At 39.5% G+C, this 20,275-nt stretch overlaps 1 protein-coding gene across 2 annotated transcripts in view; it reads left to right on the forward strand.

The window, feature by feature from the left end:
* The window catches only part of MPP7 (MAGUK p55 scaffold protein 7), a 219,660-nt gene that overhangs the window by 126,376 nt on the left and 73,009 nt on the right, over positions 1 to 20,275 (forward strand). For both annotated transcript variants that reach the window (XM_065921254.1, XM_065921255.1), the window contains exons 4-5: positions 12,485 to 12,562; positions 14,872 to 14,952. In XM_065921254.1, coding sequence (XP_065777326.1) covers positions 12,485 to 12,562; positions 14,872 to 14,952 — 159 coding nt within the window. The remainder of the gene's footprint in view (positions 1 to 12,484; positions 12,563 to 14,871; positions 14,953 to 20,275) is intronic.

Here is a 20,275-nt window from a genome sequence, read left to right on the forward strand (position 1 = left end):
TAACATTCTTTTCCTACAGTCCACAGTTCACTGTGGGTGAGACAGCCACAAAGAAATGTTAGCTTCTGCTTTCATTTACTACAGGCACGCAGAATTTTATATAGTGGCGGTTTCATTCTCAAAATGCGGTCTGCAGAACCCTGAGGGTCCTAGAGACTTTCAGGGGTCTGCAGGGTCAAAGTTGTTTTTGTAATAATATTATGATGTTATTTACTTTTTGTCACTGGGTTGACATTTGCATTGGTGGGTAAGAGTACCGGCGTGTCCCAGAAGTCGGGGCAGTGGCCCCACGTGGTGCCAACTGGTCATCATTATGTTCTTATTACTGCACACACACAGTAAGAAGCAAATGTCAGTCGTAATTAAGAATGCGCTTGGTCAAGCAAAAAAAGATTAATTGCGTTAAATTACAACTATGGAGGATGTGTCTTTCTACCCTCAAGTCCTTGTAACACGGAAGATAGGAGATGTACTCAGAAGACCTTTGGATCAGAGCAGTTGTAGGATTGAGAACTAAGCCAGCTACCTTTTTCATAGGATACCATTTGCACCTCTCAGAATGACCAGTACAGAAACTACATTTGTTCAGATGAGGCGGTGTTTGGAAAACATTTTCTCAAATAATTGAAGTCAGCCTGTCACTTCAGGGATGGCAATTCATCATAGTGTTGCCAATGATAAAATTCAAGCTTTCAAGCAGTTGCTAGAATTCTGAAGACCTGTGTTGGCCAACACCATGAGATTGGTGGTTATATTAGTGAATATGATTCTGTTGTTGTGCCATGAAATGTGTAAACATTTGGAAAACTCGCATAACTCATTGAAGCACTGTTTTCCACATGAACAATGCCTGAAATCACAAAATTATACGTGGACAGAGGGCCATGTGGAGGGCAGAGGAGGTCCATAATTGTGATGGAATCAGGATGGCTCATGGATATCGCCTCAGAGTTCATGTTGCAGCTCACCCCTAAACCCCTACCACCTGTAACCATCTCTCTGGCATTGAGTCCCAAGACTCTCCACAATCAGTGGAAATAATATGACTTCCTCCTCCCAGCTTGTGTGAGGCCTGATATTCTTCTTGTATTTCAACCAAAGTGACTGACCTGTCCCAACACACTGAATGTAGAGGCACACTGGAGAATTCAGCTGCTTCAGCCAGAGTGGAAAGATATTGATAAATTTATAAAATAGTATAACTTCTTTCTAAAACTTTTATTCTGAAAATGTTTGCATTTCATGAAAAATGTTAACATAGTGGTTATTCTAAATTACTAAAAATTTAAAAATTCTTAGTTTTAATTTCACTGCTCCAAATATCAATGAAAAAGACCCACATAAGAATCTGCTTCACCAGAAAGATAAAGAACATTACAGTATACTAACACATATATACGGAATTTAGAAAGATGGTAACGATGGCCCTATATGCAGGGCAGAAGAAGAGACGCAGAAGTACAGAACAGTCTTTTGAACTCTGTGGGAGAAGGGGAGGGTGGGATGTTTCAAAAGAACAGCATGTATATTATCTGTGGTGAAACAGACCACCAGCCCAGGTGGGAGGCATGAGTCAAGTGCTCAGGCCTGGTGGGCTGGGAAGATCCAGAGGAATCGGGTGGAGAGGGAGGTGGGATGGGAGACCGGGATGGGGAATTCGTGTAACTCTATGGCTGATTCATATCAATGTATGACAAAACCCACTTAAAAAAAAAAAAAAAATTAAAAAAAAAAAAAAAAAAGAATCTGCTTCACATAAGAGTCTGATGGTAAAGAATCTGCCTGCAATGCAGGAGACCTGGGTTTGATCCCTGGGTGGGGAAGATCCCCTGGAGGAGGGTATGCAACCCACTCTAGTATTCTTGCCTGGAGCATTCTGTGGACAAAGGAGCCTGGCAGGCTACAGCTCATGGGATCTCAAAGAGTTGGAACACGACTGAGCAAGTAACACTTTCACTTTCACTTGAAAGAACTCTTTGAGGTCCTCGGTGAATTTTAAGAGGAGAAGGGGATCTGATGCCGAAAGTGTAAGATGGCAGTTGGTTGAACCACTGTAATCAGCACATTGAACAGCTCAGTGCAAACAAAAGGCAGCTTTAATTTTTCTCCAGTCCCTGTACCAAGTGTGTCACATTGAGACCACTTTACCTATCTCCCAAACAAAATTTCTTTCAAAGTCTATAACTTCCAAGACCTTTTCGGCTATTAAAGGGCCAGTTTAAGGCTCCCTTGTCATATCAGATTTATATCTCTCCTCCTTCCTTCCCTAGGGCCAGCCAGGGGTAGCCAAGCTGATGGGGTGGGGTGGGCAGTATGTGGTTTCATCCCCTCACCCCTCTATGGACACACACACACAACTCCCCTCCCTCTTCTGCCCCACCACCCTCATCTGTCTCTCTCTCTCTCTCTCTCTCTCTCTCACCTTGGGAGATGGCCTGGTTTACTCTTGGGAGGAGATCAAGTTTGGGAATAAAAAAAAAAGAGGTGGGGATGGGACACTATTTTTTGTTTAATTGTCCACATTGTGACTGCTTTTCAGACTGACACACTCCCTGGTATGTGCATCTCTTTGTGTTAAGTGCACAGAAGTTACATCTCTTCTGGGGCAGAGTTGGTGTGATGGTGGCCTTTGCTGAGCCATTGGCTGGGTTCCCAGCAAGGCAGCTCAAGCTACTACCTTCAATGGGGGCCCCTTACCCACCCAGGAAACCCAAACGTCATTGCAGACCAAGCAAGAGTGCGCCCACCACTCTCTAGATTTATTCTGCCATCTCTTCTCATTGCTCTCCATCTTCTGGTTGGATCGACACAAAGACTAAACCAACTAGTTGGCCACCTGAGGTGAAGAGTATCTTTCCAGTATCTTTTGTTATCTGTACTTCATTCTCCGTGAGGAATTCTCTTAGAGGATTGCTTTGCTAGGCTGAAGACTTCTTATTCCTAGTTTTCTCTTTTCCTGTCTTGATAAGATGATTTTTCTTTCTTTTGTCTTCTTTTGTACAGAATTACATACACACACATACTCTCTACATGCACACCCAGGGAAGAGACAGATGGGACAGTAGCCATGGTCGATGCTTATATTTCAACTGCCTCTACAGCTCTCGACAGATACATTTCTAATTGTTGGATATTTTCTTAGACTGTGGACTTAACTGGCTTCCCAGGTGGCTTCCAACAGTTAGTGGTAAAGGACACGCCTGCCATTGCAGGAGACATAAGAGATGGGGGTTTGATCCCTGGGTTGGGAAGATCCCCTGGAGAAGGGCATGGCAGCTCACTCCAGTATTCTTGCCTGCAGAATCTCATGGACAGAGAAGCCTGTCAGGCTACAGTCCATAAGATTGCAAAGAATCGGACATGACTGAAGTGACAGCATGCACGTGGACTTAACACTTTTTCTTCAGCTCTGGGCACTAGACATCAGTTTGGAGGCAAGAAGGAAAAAAAATCACATCATCCCTTTAAACTGTGATCTTGGAATGTTACCGGCTAGCTGGGATTTCAAGATTCATAGATCCCTTTATCATGAATAATAACAACTTTAGAGCTTCTGTTTTATGAGAGGTATTGGACTAGGAGCGAAGGATATAGTAGGAACTCTAGGGACATTGCCCTAGTTTATGGATTTCATTATCTCATGGGGACAGGTGTGAGCCGATAGAGAAACTGTCAGTGAATCTGAAATCTGGTAAGGGTGATGATCAAAAAAGGGGGGACTATCAGGACAGATAATGGGGGGTGCTAACTTGAGTGGGTGGGACCGTCAGGGACTGTGTTTTTGTATAAGTGAGGTTTGAGCTGAGACCCAAAGCTGTGTGTGGGCACCCGCAAAGCTCAGCAGCATGGCTGGCAGAGTGAATGCCCTGATGGAGGAGGAGGCCCGGGGGGTGAGGAACTGGCTTAAGTCGCTGTGGTTGGCACTTGTTGAGGGCACAGCTCCAGCTGGAAGCAGGTAGGGGCTGGGCCATGCAGGAACCCAGCTACGTTGAATTTCAAGGTGCATTGGCAGCCTACCCTTAATCTCAAGTGCAGTGTCAAAGCATAGACAGATCTGGGTAAGGAAGTGACAACTAATTTATGATTGCTGGGTGTTTCTACTGTGAGTGAAGTCTGGATTCTAACACTCGTTTTCCATACAGTCACGTTGGAATGTACTGCACTCTCTCTACCAGATCCTAGCTCATCTCAAAACTATGTGTTTCCTCATCAACTTCAACAGAACTTGGGGTTGTGGGCAAAGGGTCTTTAAACTCCCAGAGGGAGATGAGAGTCAATCATGATGGCTAGTTTGGTGTGGTCTCTGAAGTAATTCTGGTGGCGACTGTCCTCTTCCAAGAACCCTTCCATCTAGCAGTTAAACTCTTTTCTGTGTGAAGAGTTTGTCCTTTCTTCTCCCCAAAGACAGGACTTTCTCTTTTGGGAACAGGGCATCTAGGGTGATGCTTGCTTTACACAGGTCCTTTTTTCACATGGGGACAAATGTGCCTATCTACATTTTTCATCCCAGACCACATTCTGCCAGGAAATCCCATGGCTCTGGTGCTCCCTCCACCATTTGCTACTTGCTGTGGTCAAATTTAACGTCTGCCTTTTTCTGTGTTCACCCGGGCTTTCTTAACTCTGTGGCCACTGCCTTCATTCAAGTCCATTTATTCTTTTACTTTGTTTTTGAAGACATGTTGGGATGGGGGATGGCATTTAATCAGAAACGTGTATTTTCTATTTGCACCGAGGTGGTAATTTTGCTTCGATGTTTTATCTTAAAGATAAATGCTTAAAGCATTAACTGTATCTTATGTGTGCGCGATGTGATATTGTCAAGGAGAAACTAGTGTGTCCTCTCCTTGGAATGTTAGTGGAGGGTCTGAGGGAAAATCAGGACATACACTATCATTTTGGGGGGTATTGCCTATTTTCTAGAGACAGCTTGAAGCTCTTTTAATGGTTACTTTACTTTTCACAATACCCCTATGTCATAGGTTTTAGGGCTTCCCAGGTTGCTCAGCGGTAACTAATCCACCTGCAATGCAGGAAACCCAGGTTTGATCCCTGGACTGGGAAGATCCCCTGGAGGAGGAAATGGCAAGCCACTCCAGTTTTCTTGCCTAGGGAAATCCCATGGACAGAGGAGCCTGGTGGGCTGTAGTCCACGGGGTCACAAAGAGTTGGACACAACTTTGCCACTAAACAACAACAGGTAGGTGCTACAGGTACTATTATTATGCTGTTCTGAAGGCTGGAAGTCCAGGATCAGTGCTGCAGCAGATTTGAGGTCTGGTGAGGGCCTGCTTCCTGGATCGTAAACATCCCTCATTTTGTTCTGTGTCCTCCCCTGTGGACTGGCGAAGGAGGGGGAGGGACCCTCTGGGGTCTCTTTTATTAGAGCACTAACCTGTTTCAGGGGATCTCTGCTCTGTTGACCTGATCACCCCCTATAGACCCACCTCCTGGTAACATCACATTAGGGGAATAAGTGGCAACATATGAAACATGAAGACTTTCTTTTAGAGCTGTAATGACAGTGCTTTCATGTTAAAATGTAAACTCCAAGTAAGCCTAGAACATAATTATTGCTACTTGTACACTGAGACCTGTCCCAGTTCCATGACCTTACATTACCCCATCTGCCATTCGCGATACCATCTTCCATCTCTCTGATGAACATTTAGCAGTTCCTGGCTTTTCAATTATTATTGAAATAACAGATCTTTTTTTAATGGCAAATCTGATCATTTCACTATGAGGGGAAGAATGAACGAGGTATGTACAAATATTGGATGGTTTATATACTTCTGGAATGAATAACTCAAGTTCAGTTTTTGTTGAATCACTAACACATTCCAAAGACACTTTAATGCCCTGGCTACTCCCTCTAGAATATTGTTCTGGGAACTAAAGGAATCCGATCTGTCGAGAAAGTTCTGGGAAGTAATTTCAAATAGAAGCACTACATAGTCAACCAAAATCAAGTTTGTTGCTTTTTATAATTTATCTTAAGCCTAAAAACTTTTTTTTGGTATTTACAACCACTTTATCCCATGTCCCTTATAAGAATCTTTGTAGCAATATTGCCAGCATCCTGGCCTGAGTTGCAGGCAAAGTAACAGGGGCTCCCCTCTCCCTCTTCTGTCTCTGTCCCAGGAATGGTTACAGGCTTAAAGTTCTGTTTTTTAGCTGTGCTTGTAAGCACAAGCATACTCATAAACTCACGTCACAGAGAACAACAGTCTGAAGACAAACATAAGGATTTCTTCTTCAACCATCAAAAAGCTAATTCAAATTAAATGAACTATCCTTTTCAACTTAAAAAAAACCCAAACCATTAAGATTAGGTAGGAACACTGACCAAAATGGATCTCACTGGCCAAATGAACCTAATTACTCTTGAAAGTTCAAATTTAAAGGTACCTAGAATCTCCTCCTGGAAGCAAAAAGTGATTTTTTCCCCCTCACTTTTCTAATAATATTGCACAAGGGAACCGGATGCTACCTTATTAGATGCCAGAATTAATTTATATTACTGACCCAGTCTTGTAATTCTTAACAAGAAGTTCTTCGAAGTTCTGGGTAAGAATTGCAAGCTTTTGAAAAATACATTACTGAGCTTGTAAGAAAGGAAGGAAAATCACTTGCTTTAGAAATGAGGTGGAAACTGAATGCTCTACAGGTAACTGGCTGTTGAGCTTCTGTTGTGTCTGTGATGAGGGGAATGGCCAGAGGTGGGGTCGGGGGCTACTGTCTTGACATTCTGCAGGAAATGTTGAGAAACAGAGAAAATGGTTACTCTGTTAGTGAATGGGCAAGGGAGGAAAATTCTGAGTCCCTTTCTAGGGAGAGGGTGAGGAATCTGATCTGTCTTTTCTTGGGATTAGGTACGAACAGAAGAAAGTCTAGTTTAAGAATTATAACCATGAGTTGGTTGGTCCATGGCTTGGGGTTTGAGTTTTTTGCCTACAAAATCCAAGAGCCCTGGACTGTGAAGTTAAGCAGAGAGGCTAGTGATGGTTCTACATCACCTATCGGAAGCAAATAAAAAATATTTCAGTAAAGGTATACCTTTTACCTAGGACTCCCTTGTATAACACCCAACTGAAGACTTCTAACAACCCTCAATTACAGAGCATTTGAGAATACAGTTTATCTTCAGCATCTAGTCAGCAGACACCACCAACAGCAAGATTAAAACCTAAGCACTCTATATAATCAATGTCGTATAGCCTATAAAATAAGGACATTTAAAGTGATATTAGTCACAAAAGAAGGCCTCGATCATAATAACTTGTGGTAGGAAAAGAGAACAGAAAGATTTGTCAAATTCTTTGAACTATAGGAATAAAAAGTATAGTCATTTTAAAAAAAAATCACTCAAAAACCTCTGTGTCTAGATTCATCAGAGATTAGACAAGACTTAAGTTAGCAAAGTAAAAGGGAAGTTAGATCACAGGAAAACTCCCAGGATGAAGAGAGAGAATGAAATTAAGACATACCTACTTTGTTCTTCTTTGATTATAGGTTCCAGAAAGCTTTGTATAAGAATAAAGGGCTAAGAAGTTTGGTCTTACTAAATATTGAGAGAGTGGATCAAAAGTACAAACACCAAATAAGAAATGGTAACAAGAGTAAAACTATGGAGTAAATTCAAAGACTTCTAAGAGACTATTTTGTGTGAGTGACTTCAGATAATTTTTTTTAAGCCAGACAAAAATGGGTAACTTTCTAGAGAATAGTATTTTCTGCACCTACTAGGACACATAGAAACATCTAATTGGAGAAATTATGATTAACAAAGCAGAGGAAATAAAATATCAAAATACCAGAGTCAGCTGGTTTCTCAGGGGAACACCATCAAATATTTTAAAAAGGTATCACTCCACTGGTATTTGATGTTTCCAGAACACATAAAAGGAGAAAGCTTCCATAGTTTCAAAATAATAAAATAAGTGTAGCATTGATATCAAAGACCCAGTAGAGACCAAAAGAAGTACCAGTATTAGTTATGAATATTGATGCAGAAATTCTAAATAAAGTATTGGTCAGTGGAATTCTCCACTGATTAAAAGAACAATATGTTGTAACACATGAAGTTCATGGTGGGAATACAGGGATGGGTTGGTGTTTGGAAACCTCTAATGAGAACGCAGAACCTCTAATGAGAACGCAGATTAATCGGTCAGATAGGAAAAACAGTATTTATAAACTATAAAACATTTTGTGGATTTGAGCATTCATTTTCTAAAAATACTCTTAAAAATGTAGCGCGTGTAGATACTGATTTCACAAGATAGTGTCTATGGCGCTGGAAAGCCAAAGTTTATCACCTTAAAAGCAAGAATAAAACAAGCATTCAACTGTCATCAGTTTTATAACCTTTTTTTTTTTTTTTTTAAATCTGGAGGTGTCAGCCAAGAAAATCAGCCCTAAGAGGGAGACGAGGCATGTGAGACTCAGAGGAGGACGTGCAGTTAGCACCGCCTCTGCTCTTTGTTGTTTTCTTGTTTTCTTAGTTTTAAATTCACAACTTCTCTTCCTTATCCCTTTTTTTCTCTTGAGCTAAAGTTTTCCTTTTGGAGAAAGATTAAGTTATTAGTTTTAAAAGAGGGTCTCAGCCATTAAAATACTTTCATTTTAAAAAATGTTTGCACGATATATGTGTAATTCTTGGCTGTCATTGTGACCAGTGGGTCTTCTTTTAATACCGGATTCCCTCCTCTCTGTGTTTTGACTAAAGGAGGGGGATGGGGTGTGTGTGCACACACGTGGATGCATGTAGCGTCTGTGTAGATACGTGCCATTTTCGGATGAGTACTATGATTGAACACACCAGAGATTCAAACTACCATGTAGTTCTTTTCGGTGCTTTTTAATACTCATAATAGAAGGCAAGGAAAGGATTTTACAGCTTTGATTTATTTACTATCATTCAGATAACCTCAGTTGTGTATGGCAGTTTACCTCTACATGTCATTGAGACGTTATTTAAAACAAATGATTGCATCGAGACTAGTCAGGCTTTATTTACTGAAGCTTATTTAAGGAAGTTTCTACTGTACATGTACCAAAATGAGAATATTGGCAACAGATTTCCTTATAAACGTTGAACACTTATTTTCAAGATGTGAATGTAAATAAAGGTACTTAGAGCTTTCCTATAAGACTTAGTTACCTCTAGAAATGATTTTTATTTTAAATGACTTCTCTTCTGTTTAGAAACGTAATTACAGAAAACAACCCCTTATGAGCACTATTTAATGGAGCATAAATGTATATATGTTTTGAATTGTCCTTTTTTCTTAATAGTGTATTGTAAACATTTTAACACATGCCATTCCTTTTTAGGATTTTTAAAAAAATAATTGCATATATTTTTATTGTATGAAATTAATGGAGCCAGAGTTTCCTCTTCTCTCCAGTTTTTTTTAACGCCTAGCTTCTTTCTATCTTCAGTTTCTTCCATTTTTGCTCTCTTACTCTTCAAGGGAGAAAAACGAAGTACACTTTTATTATGCGGTTGAATCTGCAAAAGGAAATGTTTAATTAAATGAGGTTTTGCAGTTTTGGTGATCTGTTGTATTTAGTAAGGGATGCTGTTTGTCTTATTGCTAAAAGACATCTTGGGTTATTTATCTGTCTTTTGGATTCCAGAATGTTACCCCTCAGGGGAACGTGCCAAACTATATATCAGCGTGAACTTTTCTGGGGCATTACAGAGTGAATGATATAAAGTGATGCTATGTTATCTAATATAAAAGCCACTGGTCACAGGAATTTTTTAATGAAAATTAAAAGTTCAGTTCCTCAGGTCCACAGGCCGTGCTCAGTCCAGGAACCCCATGGCTAGTGACTCAGCTACTGGGCAGGCAGGGCAGGTTCAGCCTCAGAATGTTTCCTTGTGAACCTTGGGGTCACGTCTGTACATTTTACCTGTTTGCGTATTAGAGTTTTTACATCAGTTTGGTTTTAAAGTTTTGTTCCTAGTATACTGGGCTTCCCTAGGGGCTCAGTGGTAAAGAATCTGCCTGCAATGGAGGAGATGTCGGTTTCATCCCTGGCTCAGGAAGATCCCCTGTAGAAGAAAATGGCAACCCACTCCAGTATTCTTATTTGGGAAATCCCATGGACAGAGAAGCCTGGCAGGCTTCAATCCATGGGGTTGCAAAGAGTGACCACAACTGAGCTACTGACTAACAGCAATTATAAATACTAGTAAAAAAAACAGAATTTCAATATGTTTGGAGACAGTGAACAGTTCAAAATTATTTAGAGTAATTTTTACTTTGCTAACCAACTTAATTTTTAAAATTGTATATTGAAGTAGCATACCTTTGAACAGAGAATGGAAATTCTAGGAGAACATTTAAAATATTGCTAGTATAGTACAGAGTCCAGGGATGGGCAGGGAAGGATGGACTCTTACACCCTTGGGTGAGGATCTAGAGAGGATGACGTAAAGATGTAAAGATCTAAAGACACTCAGAAGAAGCAAATTAAATGGAGAAATAAAGCATTTATTTGGGGCATGTAATTTTAGGTTATAGTTATAGTAGTTTGATAAATTTAGAAAAATGAGCAAAAAACCAAGGGGGAGGGGTGGATGGGAACTGTCAGTCATCTTGTTGTCATTGGCAACAGCCATTGTGATTTGTCACCTCTCTATCCAGCCTCCTTTCTGTCATATTCACTCAGCTGTGAATGAGGTCAGTGGAGAATGTAGATGAGATGTTAGTCTGAGACAGACTAGTGGAGTGATTAAGTGCTCTGATGCTGAGCCAGATGGCCTGAGTTTTAAATCCCAGCTCCTCCATTTACTATTTGTGGGACCACAGCCAGTCATTTAACTGTGTATCTGTTTATCTGTAAGACGGTGCTGTCTACCTTTCAGTGTTCTTGTGAGGGTCATGGAATTAAAATCTACTAAAGTCATTGAAGCCTGTATTATTAAGAGTACTAATGACTAGTCAGAGGTAGTACAGGCATACGGTGAAAGCCTGATTTGGATAAGTCTTGGGGGTTTATTGTTGCTGGAAGGCGGGATGCTTGAACAGGTAACTGCAATACAGTTAGATGAGTTTTGTGAGCAAGGAAGTTTAAGATTCTATGATAGTATCTGTTTAAGTGACCTAATTCTTGATAATTATTTAAGCAAAATTAGTTTAACTTTTAGGATGGTTGGTTTTTATTTTAGAGTATACTTTAATAGTTTCTTCAAATGAACTATTACTTGTTTCATAGCTTGTATTCTCTAAAATTTGTTTATTTTCATAATATGATAAAAGTTGCAAGTTTCCAAGATGTTAAATAAGAATGTTACCTTGATCATTCTGGTAATATCATAAGTGTCAAAACTCTTTCCCTGATGCTCTGCATTGCGGTTGCCAACAAGGTAAGAGAATCCTCTCTTAGCAATAGCATCTGGCTAATCAAAATAAAATCTGTCTTCCAGACTTTTTACGAGAGTTTGCTTAGTTTCAAGCATAATTAAGAGAGTATTTTACTTGATACCTATTAAAAACAGGAAATCATGAGATACAACCGTTTTTCATATATAAGTGGGGGAGCAATCATCTCAAATGTAAATACAAAGAGGCTAAAGTATATTTTCAAGCATAAAAATGTAAAGGCACCCATGTAAGATCTGAAATAGATTACACTTAGGTGCCGAGAGTTATACATTTGTCAAAGCACCTTTCATTTCTTAACATCTTTCTGCTTGTGTTTTTTAATTTATTTTTTATTAACTATCATTCTAGATTTTTTTTTTTAAAGGAACTTAGTTTGTCTTATAACGAATGAAAATATATTCTTTTGTGTTCCTGGGGTAATGGTGATGGGAAATGAAGAATAAAATTATCCTGTTTTAAGAGAATTTTACTGGTTTTCCAAAATGAAAAACTGAAGCTGACTAGTTATGAGAGATGTCTCTAGTTATGAGAAATCCCTTTGTTTTGTAGAAGTTTGAATGGGTGCAGGGAAAAAAAAATGAGGAGTGAAGGAGCATTGTGCTGGGTGGGATGTCCTCCTGGAGGGCTGGCCCTTAGGCTGCATGTCGCGGGGTTCTTCGTTCTGGGCTGTTATTACACACCAACTGTCAGGATGTGGCTGCCAGTTTCTTGCTTTGCTTTTTATCATAATTTATGTTTTTAGCAGAAATATAACCTACGACCACTGCTCTAAGTATTGAAGCAATTATGTTTTAGAAATTAAAGATTTTATAAAACTAATGGTTATTTGGGGGGAACAAAGATTTCATTTTCGCATGAGTTCTGTGTCACGGTGATCCCACCCCCCCAGTTTGACTTCATGTTACAAACATGGAAGCGTTGTACTAGATGAATTATGCACACCTATTGTCATCTGTGGGTTTATAGAAACATGTTTGTCTCGAATGTTCAGTAGACCAGTTTCTATTGAAATGATCAGAATGTGTAAATGTCTCAGGTGGTTCGCTAGCAGGTGAACTTACATTCATTTGCCTTTCTTCCAGATTCATGAGAAACTTCACTACTACGAGAAGCAGAACCCCGTGCCCATCCTTCAGGGCGCGGCAGCCTTGGCCGATGATGTAAGTGTCCCTTCCCAGCTCGGGGGGACTGGTCCTCCGCGGCCCCCGGGGCAGGACTCATCCTAGTGCAGACAGATGCGTGTGCTCTGGGACTGAAAACTGGAAGAAGATGCAGATGCCTCTATAAGGCCTGAGTTTACACTGACACTAGGCTGGTTTTCCTTCACTTTCTTATCTTAAAGATTTTGCATGGCGCTGCCCTCTGGTCCTGCCTTGGTAACTACAGAATAGAAATTTTAGGCTGTGCCTAAAATGAGATGCTATCAGCTATCAGTTGTCACTGTCTGAGAACATCCCAGGCAAGAGAAATGCTTTGGAGAAATAGAGACAAATGAGATGGCTCTGTTGCTGACAGTCCTGAAAACGACAGATGCTAGCATAGGAATGAGGCGGATGAAATACATAAAAAGACAGGGTTGTTTTTAAAATGGATTATAAAGCATGGTAATGATTTATGGATGTGAGACCTTTCCAAATTACCTTCATAACTGAAAAATAAATTTGAGCTGCAGTTGGCATTGATGGAGTAGTTAATTTCCTGTAGCTATAATTTTATTTTAAATGTGGGACAGGGAACTAACTCGCTGTTTCTTACTGTTAACTTTCGGACTCAGATGAATTGAGCACAGACCTGGATAAACTGGAGGGGACACTTAAGCTGGACAAGAAGCACATGTGGTGTGGAAGCTGGTTTTAGTGACACCCTTCAGCCTGCTGTTTTTTTAATGTTTTAAACGACTATGATAAAACAAACTATAGTTTGGTTTAGTAAGAGATTAGAGCTATAAGTATAATAATTAAAAAACCAAAAACTAACCATCTGCAGAGGTTGATTTTCTTTGTTAGTACCGTGTATTGTAGTTTAGAAAATAAAGCTTGTATAGTGAATCTCCAAGTTGTATATTTTCTGTTCCCAAACATTTTTTTCTTCCATTTGTAGCTACAAAGATTACAAATTACAAAGATGTTGCAATATACATGTTTTGTGAAGAAGCTTACCTCTGCATTGCAGAACCTAAACACTTGATACTTGGGAAAACCTTGAAAACCGGTTTTAAAACATTTACTGTTGAGGGTTTGGGGAAATATTTATTTATAAAACAATGTAATTGAGGCCCAATCATGTTACAACATATTGCACTATTTTTAAAATAGAGATTTTTGTGTAAATATAATCTTAGCATTTTGTAATTCATCTCAGAAGTGTATTTAAATGTTTAAAAGTGCAAAAAGCCCTTTGTGTCTTTTTGTTAATTAAAAAGTTTGTAAAATTATTACCTTGAGAAAGGAAGAGTACCTTTTGAAATATATTCAGTGAATATATCAATTTTATCTGGTCTTATTTTCTGTGTATAATTTATTATTACACCCTCATTTAGAGAAAAGTCCTTTCCAGAGATAAGAACAATTATTTTTAGCTTGCTGGAAACTATAGGGACAAATGGAAATTTGATGCAGTGTTTTGAGAAGGGTTTTTAAATGAAAATATATGTACATATTTTGCATTCTGTGCTGCATTTTTCATATTTTGATTTTTTTTTCCTATTTGAATCTTGCTTTTCTTATGAAAATGTTATGATCCTTCTTAGAGCCTAAGATTGCATAGATATTTTGATTAAAAAGGCCCTCTTAATGAAGAATACCAGCTAGCGTCCAAGCTCTGCTCCTTTCTCTAGCTGGAAGCGGCCAATGGGAATTTATAATCTTGGTCAGAGAACAGTCAGGATTTGTGGGACCAGCATAGTTGTCAAGCTATTATAAGTCATTTTATGATTAACCTATTTTATATGTAACAGACTGTGTAGGTAAACATAATAAAAGTTTCAGATCATTTGCTCTTTTAGGGGCATTCTCGTTCTTTTTACCCTAGCTCTAAACAGCAAGCTACTGTGGGTTTTTGGAAACCCTGTAGATTTCACCACCTCATTCAGAAGTTCTTTTCTCTGTTTTTTTTCCCCTTTTTTTCTCTTTACGGTGTCAACGCTTGATCCAGTCCTTTTTACAAGTGGTCCTTTGTCTGCATGCAAAGGACCATTTTGCAGATGAAGTGCTGGGGTTTGCCCTCATTGCAATAAATCAGAAAGGGATCTGGCTGATAGGATTTCTTGAGTTGTACTCAGCGAGAGCCGGGTCTGAAAGCAGGGCTACTAAGAGCCTCAAAAGAAGAGCAGTGATTGATAGTCTGTTTTCTTTCTTGCTGACTTGAGCTTAATCACTGGAAAGTAGCAAGATAGCCTCTCAGTTGTCACAGGTGGAGCACACCCTGTTCTCACTAACTGTTCTTCATGTCAATGTGATCTCCCATGCAGCTGGCGGAGGAGCTTCAGAACAAGCCATTAAACAGTGAGATCAGAGAGCTGTTGAAGCTACTGTCAAAACCCAATGTGAAGGTGAGGACGTGTGACACCCATAATAAATATCTCCAAAAAGGGCCACTTTCTGGGACTTCAGATGAATTTTGTTTCAACCCTCAATTTTCAAGTAAATGTGTTTTTGAATAGTACACAGTATTTTAATCACTTTAATCCCGTTAAGGAAGAAGAGTTGAGTTTTTGATGATGGTATTGTAACAATCTATAAAATACTTAAATTGGGAGGCTCATATGATTTGGAAAACAGAATGGAGCTTCAAGGTCATTTTTCTTTTAAATGAAGTTTAGAGTACAGGATACAGAACCTATTAAGTGATTTTGTGTAAGTTTGTTTTACTTGGCTAGTTAATGGTGTGCCAGTGTGTTTGACAACAATATCTATTTCTCTATGGGACCTTGTCAGCATTCTTCTTCCTCCTCCAGCTTCCTCTCCATTTCCTGCCCCCTCCTCTACCAATTTGTGTTTTAATGCATCCTGCTATTTTATAGAGCAAAGCAGTTTTCCAGTAAAATATTGGTAGATCCATCTTAATTCTCCCCACCATTTTTTGTACAAGTTTATGACTTATTTTTCCTCCAGCTGTGATTGGTCAACATAACCTATACATTTTGGACTTGATAACTAATGCACTTGTATGTGAAATATTGTTCAGGGGTCAGAATAACATATAGATAGGTAATTACGTAATTAAAGTGATCAGGTATCTCATATTTCTGTTAAGCATTTCTAGACTGTTGAATGAAAATGTCCGCCCAAATGCAAAAACTGATGATTTCTACCTTTTTTGAAAAATCTCCTTTGCAGCGGTGCTATATATAGTCTTAAGCTGGTATTCAGACAAAGAAAGTATTAAATGAAACATAAAGTGAGAACATGTATGGCCTATGATTTCTCAACCATATAAGCAAATATAAAGCATATGAATGTATATCTGTAAAGGGTAAATGAACTATGATCAGTGATGTGAGATGAATTGGCTGGTGCAGAGAAGCATTTATTTCTAGAAGAAGAAAGATCCTATTACTGTAGAATGGTTGCCTGATATTGAAGACAGAGTACACAGAAATTGAAGAGCTTAGGGGAGATTCATGAATGCTTTGAGAAGTTCTTCACTGGGCCCTTCCATGTTCTGCACATGGAAAGTTGATATTAATCAGAACATGGGGACAGTAGCCTTGAGGTGCTTGGTAAGCTCCTTTTTGAGAGTATTATCTTGGTTTGAATTTTAGAAACTAAAGAGGAATGTTTCTGACCCCCAGCAAACAAAATGTGTTTTTGGTATTCCATTCAAGAGTGTTTGAAATGGAATAACTAGTAATTAGGATGGATGGAACTGGAGAAGGAAATGGCAGCCCACTCCAGTACTCTTGCCTGGAGAATCCCATGGACGTAGGAGCCTGGTGCAGGCTACTGTCCATGGGGTCGCAAAGAGTCAAACACGACTGAGCGATTTCACTTCACTGGATGGAAACTGGCATTTGGCTGGAGAGAGCGGTGTTGGATCTCATTTGATTATGAGGTAATAGAAGATGTGTGTGTATTAGTGTCTGCCCCAGGTTCCTAGATAGTTTCCTGAGTGATGAGAGCAATGGGAGCGTCTGTTGTACTTACATAGGTCTCTGACCCAGTCCCTGGAACAGGTCTCCTGAAAACCTTGTAACTTTCTTTCTTTCTTTTTTAACCTTGTAACTTTCTAAGTGATAAGGGCAATAAGAACATCTCTTGTTCTAATGAGGTGACTCTGGGTCGGCTCCTACCTGGAGGCTGGTCACCAGCAAGACCACACCAGGATTAGAAGCTTAGAATTTTCACCCTTACTCTCTCACCAATTATGTTTTAGAAATTAAAGGTTTTATAAAGTGAATGGTTATTTGGCGGGGGAACAAAGTTTTCATTTTCACATGAGTTCTAAGTAATGATGATCCCATTCCCCAGTTTGACTTCGTGTTACAAACATGGAAGCATCATAATAGACGAATTGATTATGCCTACATAAGAAAGTCCCACAAAAGCCCCAAAGTGTAATGTCCAGAGAACTTCCAGGCTCAGGACACATCCATGTACCAGGAGGGGGATGCACCCAATGCCATGGGGCAGAAACTCCTACCCTCCCCTGTGTATCTCTTCATCTGGCTGTTCATCTATGTCTTTTTATTGTAGCCTTTAATAAACTGGTAAATGTAAGTGCTTCCCTGAATCCTGTGACCTGCCGGAACAAGTTGTTCAAACCCATGGAGGGAGTTATTGTAACCTCGGATCTACAGTGGGTTGACCAGAAGCACAGGTGGCCACCTGAAGTGGTGACCTGGTGTTCTCTCCCAGAAGATGAACTCAGAACTGGGTTGAATTGTAGGACCCCAGTTGGCGTTATGGAAAACATGTGGTGTCAAGAAAACCCCACACACATTTGGTAATGAGAGTTTTGCTTTGTGTGAGCAGAAAGGGAGGCATATAGGAGGAAAGGAAACAAACTCCAGAAGGAAGAGAAATGTGGGTTTTCTTCCCTTCATGATGGTATCATGCAACACCATTGGATGAAACTTTATAATCGAGTGCTTAAACTTTGTTATGGCAAAAATACCTCCGATGAATTTGTCTGTGTTCACATTTATATAACAGAGTGGCTAAGGAATGGGTGAGAAATCAGCATGAAAGGTGTGTATTCACCTTTCATGTAGGAAAATAACATGTAGAAAACGGGAAATGTTGAAGACCCATGATGGTACAGTTGACAGTGACAATTTCTAGTTTACCAGTCTTGAGAAGAAAATATTTTTTTTTGCAGTTTGCCCTAACATTTAACATTACTTTCCTTGAAATCATTTCTACTAACCACCATCATGCTGAATCTCTCTTTTGAAGGTAATTACTTTAAGAGGTATAGTTCCCAAATAAGTTTTAAGCTATTTCAAAATACAATCAAAAACTTTGTCTTGGGAACAAATGAAAATATTTGCTTTTTTTCTTTTTTCTAAGAGCAAAGCAAGGCGCAGTAGAATATAACATGTATACATGAATAGTGAGTGAAAGTTGCTCAGTTGGGTCTGACTCTTTGAGATTCCATGGACTGTATAGCCCACCAGGCTTCTCTGTCCATGGAATTCTTCAGGTAAGAATACGGAAATAGGTTGCCATTTCCTTCTCTAATTAGGGGAGACAGGGGAGCTAATTATTTACTCTTTGATGATTGCTCTTCCAGTTAAAACATTTAATTCACAATACTGAAAGGAAACCTGAAGTACACCTCCGAAGTAATAATGATTTTTTTAAAAACATGCATTCATATATACAACCAAGTATACAACCAGCCCATGATAAAATGATAATACGTGATTTCTATAGATCTGCCAATTCATTTTTGAAAAGCGTTAAAACTTTCTTCAGCAATTTGTAAATGTCAGCAGAGTTGGATCTTTGTTCATTTATTCTTGCATAAATTCAGTGCCTACTCTGTGCAGTCCCCATAGATACACCTTGAGGAAGATACATGAACCCATATGAAGAATAGTGAAGGTGATAGGAGAAATAGTGGGTAAAAAGAGGTCACACCCAGAAATAGTGTGGAGCACATAGGAATGGAGACAGGGTTGAAGAATACTTTGCAGAGGATGTGGTCCATACAAGGTGACAGCCGGAGATTGAGTGTGAGGTGGCGAAGAGTCAGGAATCAGTCAGGAGTGGGAGGTGAAGAAAGGTTTCAGTACAGTGACTAATATGTGAAGTCCCACAAAGAAAATGATTTGTCAAGTTCGAGGGTATAAAGCAGACTTTGTGTGGCTGATCAACAGCTTATAAAAAAGGGAAGGGCAGGAGCTGGACAGCAGTGCCTGTGAGTCAGGGCTGAACATCCTGGTTTGCCCAGGACAGTCTGGTTTTTGCCAGACTGGTTCCAGTGTTATTAACAGCCTCCCCTTTAATTTTACTTGTTTCCTTATTTAGATGATATATTCTATGGACTTTCTAATTATGGGCTTATTCAAAAGTTTGAATTTCATTCTAGGAGCAGTGGAAAGTCATTGGAAGGGTTTGAATAAGTGATGCCATCAGTCTTGAGTGTAGTATGCACAGCAGTTCCCTGGGGTGGAGGGGTGGTGGCAGGATGAGGAATGGGTCCCAAATGGAGGAAGCCAAGGTGGGGAGCCTGTAGAAATAATTAGGGTGATATGTGATTGTGGTCCTAACAAAGAATGTGAAGGGTGGAATTGGATGTAGCTTCAATATGAGGTGTTGGGACAGCTGCTTAATTATTTGGGAAAAATAAGAAAGAGGCCTACTAAAATGATATCCAAATGTATTAAAGATGGAAGTGTAAAAATTGAACCATAATCATGGGATAGAAGAAGAGCATTTGCAGCTTCAGGGACAGTTGGACACACACACACAAAGTTAAAAAAAAATTCACACATGAGGTTGAAAGGAATAACATCTTTATAAATGATTGATGATATTGCCTTTAATAAGATAACACTAGTTTATTTGTTGTTGTTCAGTTGTTAAGTCATTTCCAACTCTTTGCGACCCTGTGGACTGCAGCATGCCAGGCTCCTCTGTCCTCCACTGGCTCCCAGAGTTTGCTCAGATGGGTGTCCATTGATTTGGTGATGCTACCTAACCATCACATCCTCTGCTGCTCCCTTCTCCTTTTGCCTTCAGTCTTTCCCAGCGTTAGGGTCTTTTTCTAGTGAGTTGGCTCTTTGCGTCAGGTGGCCAAAGTATTGGAGCTTCAGCATCAGTCTTTTCAATAGTTTACTACTTTGACTTGAGTTTTACCTTTAACAAAGTGACTTGATAAAACTTTAAGAAATAAGCAGAAAGCAATTTTGGATAATACATAATTGTGATTTGAATTTAAATTAGAAAATAGAAATCTCTTATCTGTTGTTTTCCTAGTGAAGACCGTTCATATGCTTAATGACTTTTTATTTCTTCTGTAAATCATGTGTTCATATACTTTTAGTGATAGTTCATCTTAACTGACTGCATTACCTTTCATTCCTTTTTGTATACAAAAATATTACATATACATTTCCCAACATTATAAATAGGGTAATAGGATGTACTACTTCCTGTATTGGATTGCACTCAGTCTTTAAATTTTTGAATTGATCAGTTGCCATATACAAAAGACAACTAATAATTGTTATTCAATAGTGTCTACAAAATCCAGTCTTATTGTCCAAATCTTAAAGTCCAGGAAAAGTAAAGTATAAGGAAGCCACATGGTAAGAAAACAGTGATGGTAGTGTCACAAAAGGCCACATAGATATAGCAGACTCCAAAGCATACTGCAGTGGGGGAGGGGCAAGGACCCAAATAGGGGCCCTGAAGGAGGGAGCCTTT

This window comes from Muntiacus reevesi, chromosome 2 (genome assembly GCF_963930625.1).
Source record: "Muntiacus reevesi chromosome 2, mMunRee1.1, whole genome shotgun sequence".
Classification (NCBI taxonomy): domain Eukaryota; kingdom Metazoa; phylum Chordata; class Mammalia; order Artiodactyla; family Cervidae; genus Muntiacus; species Muntiacus reevesi.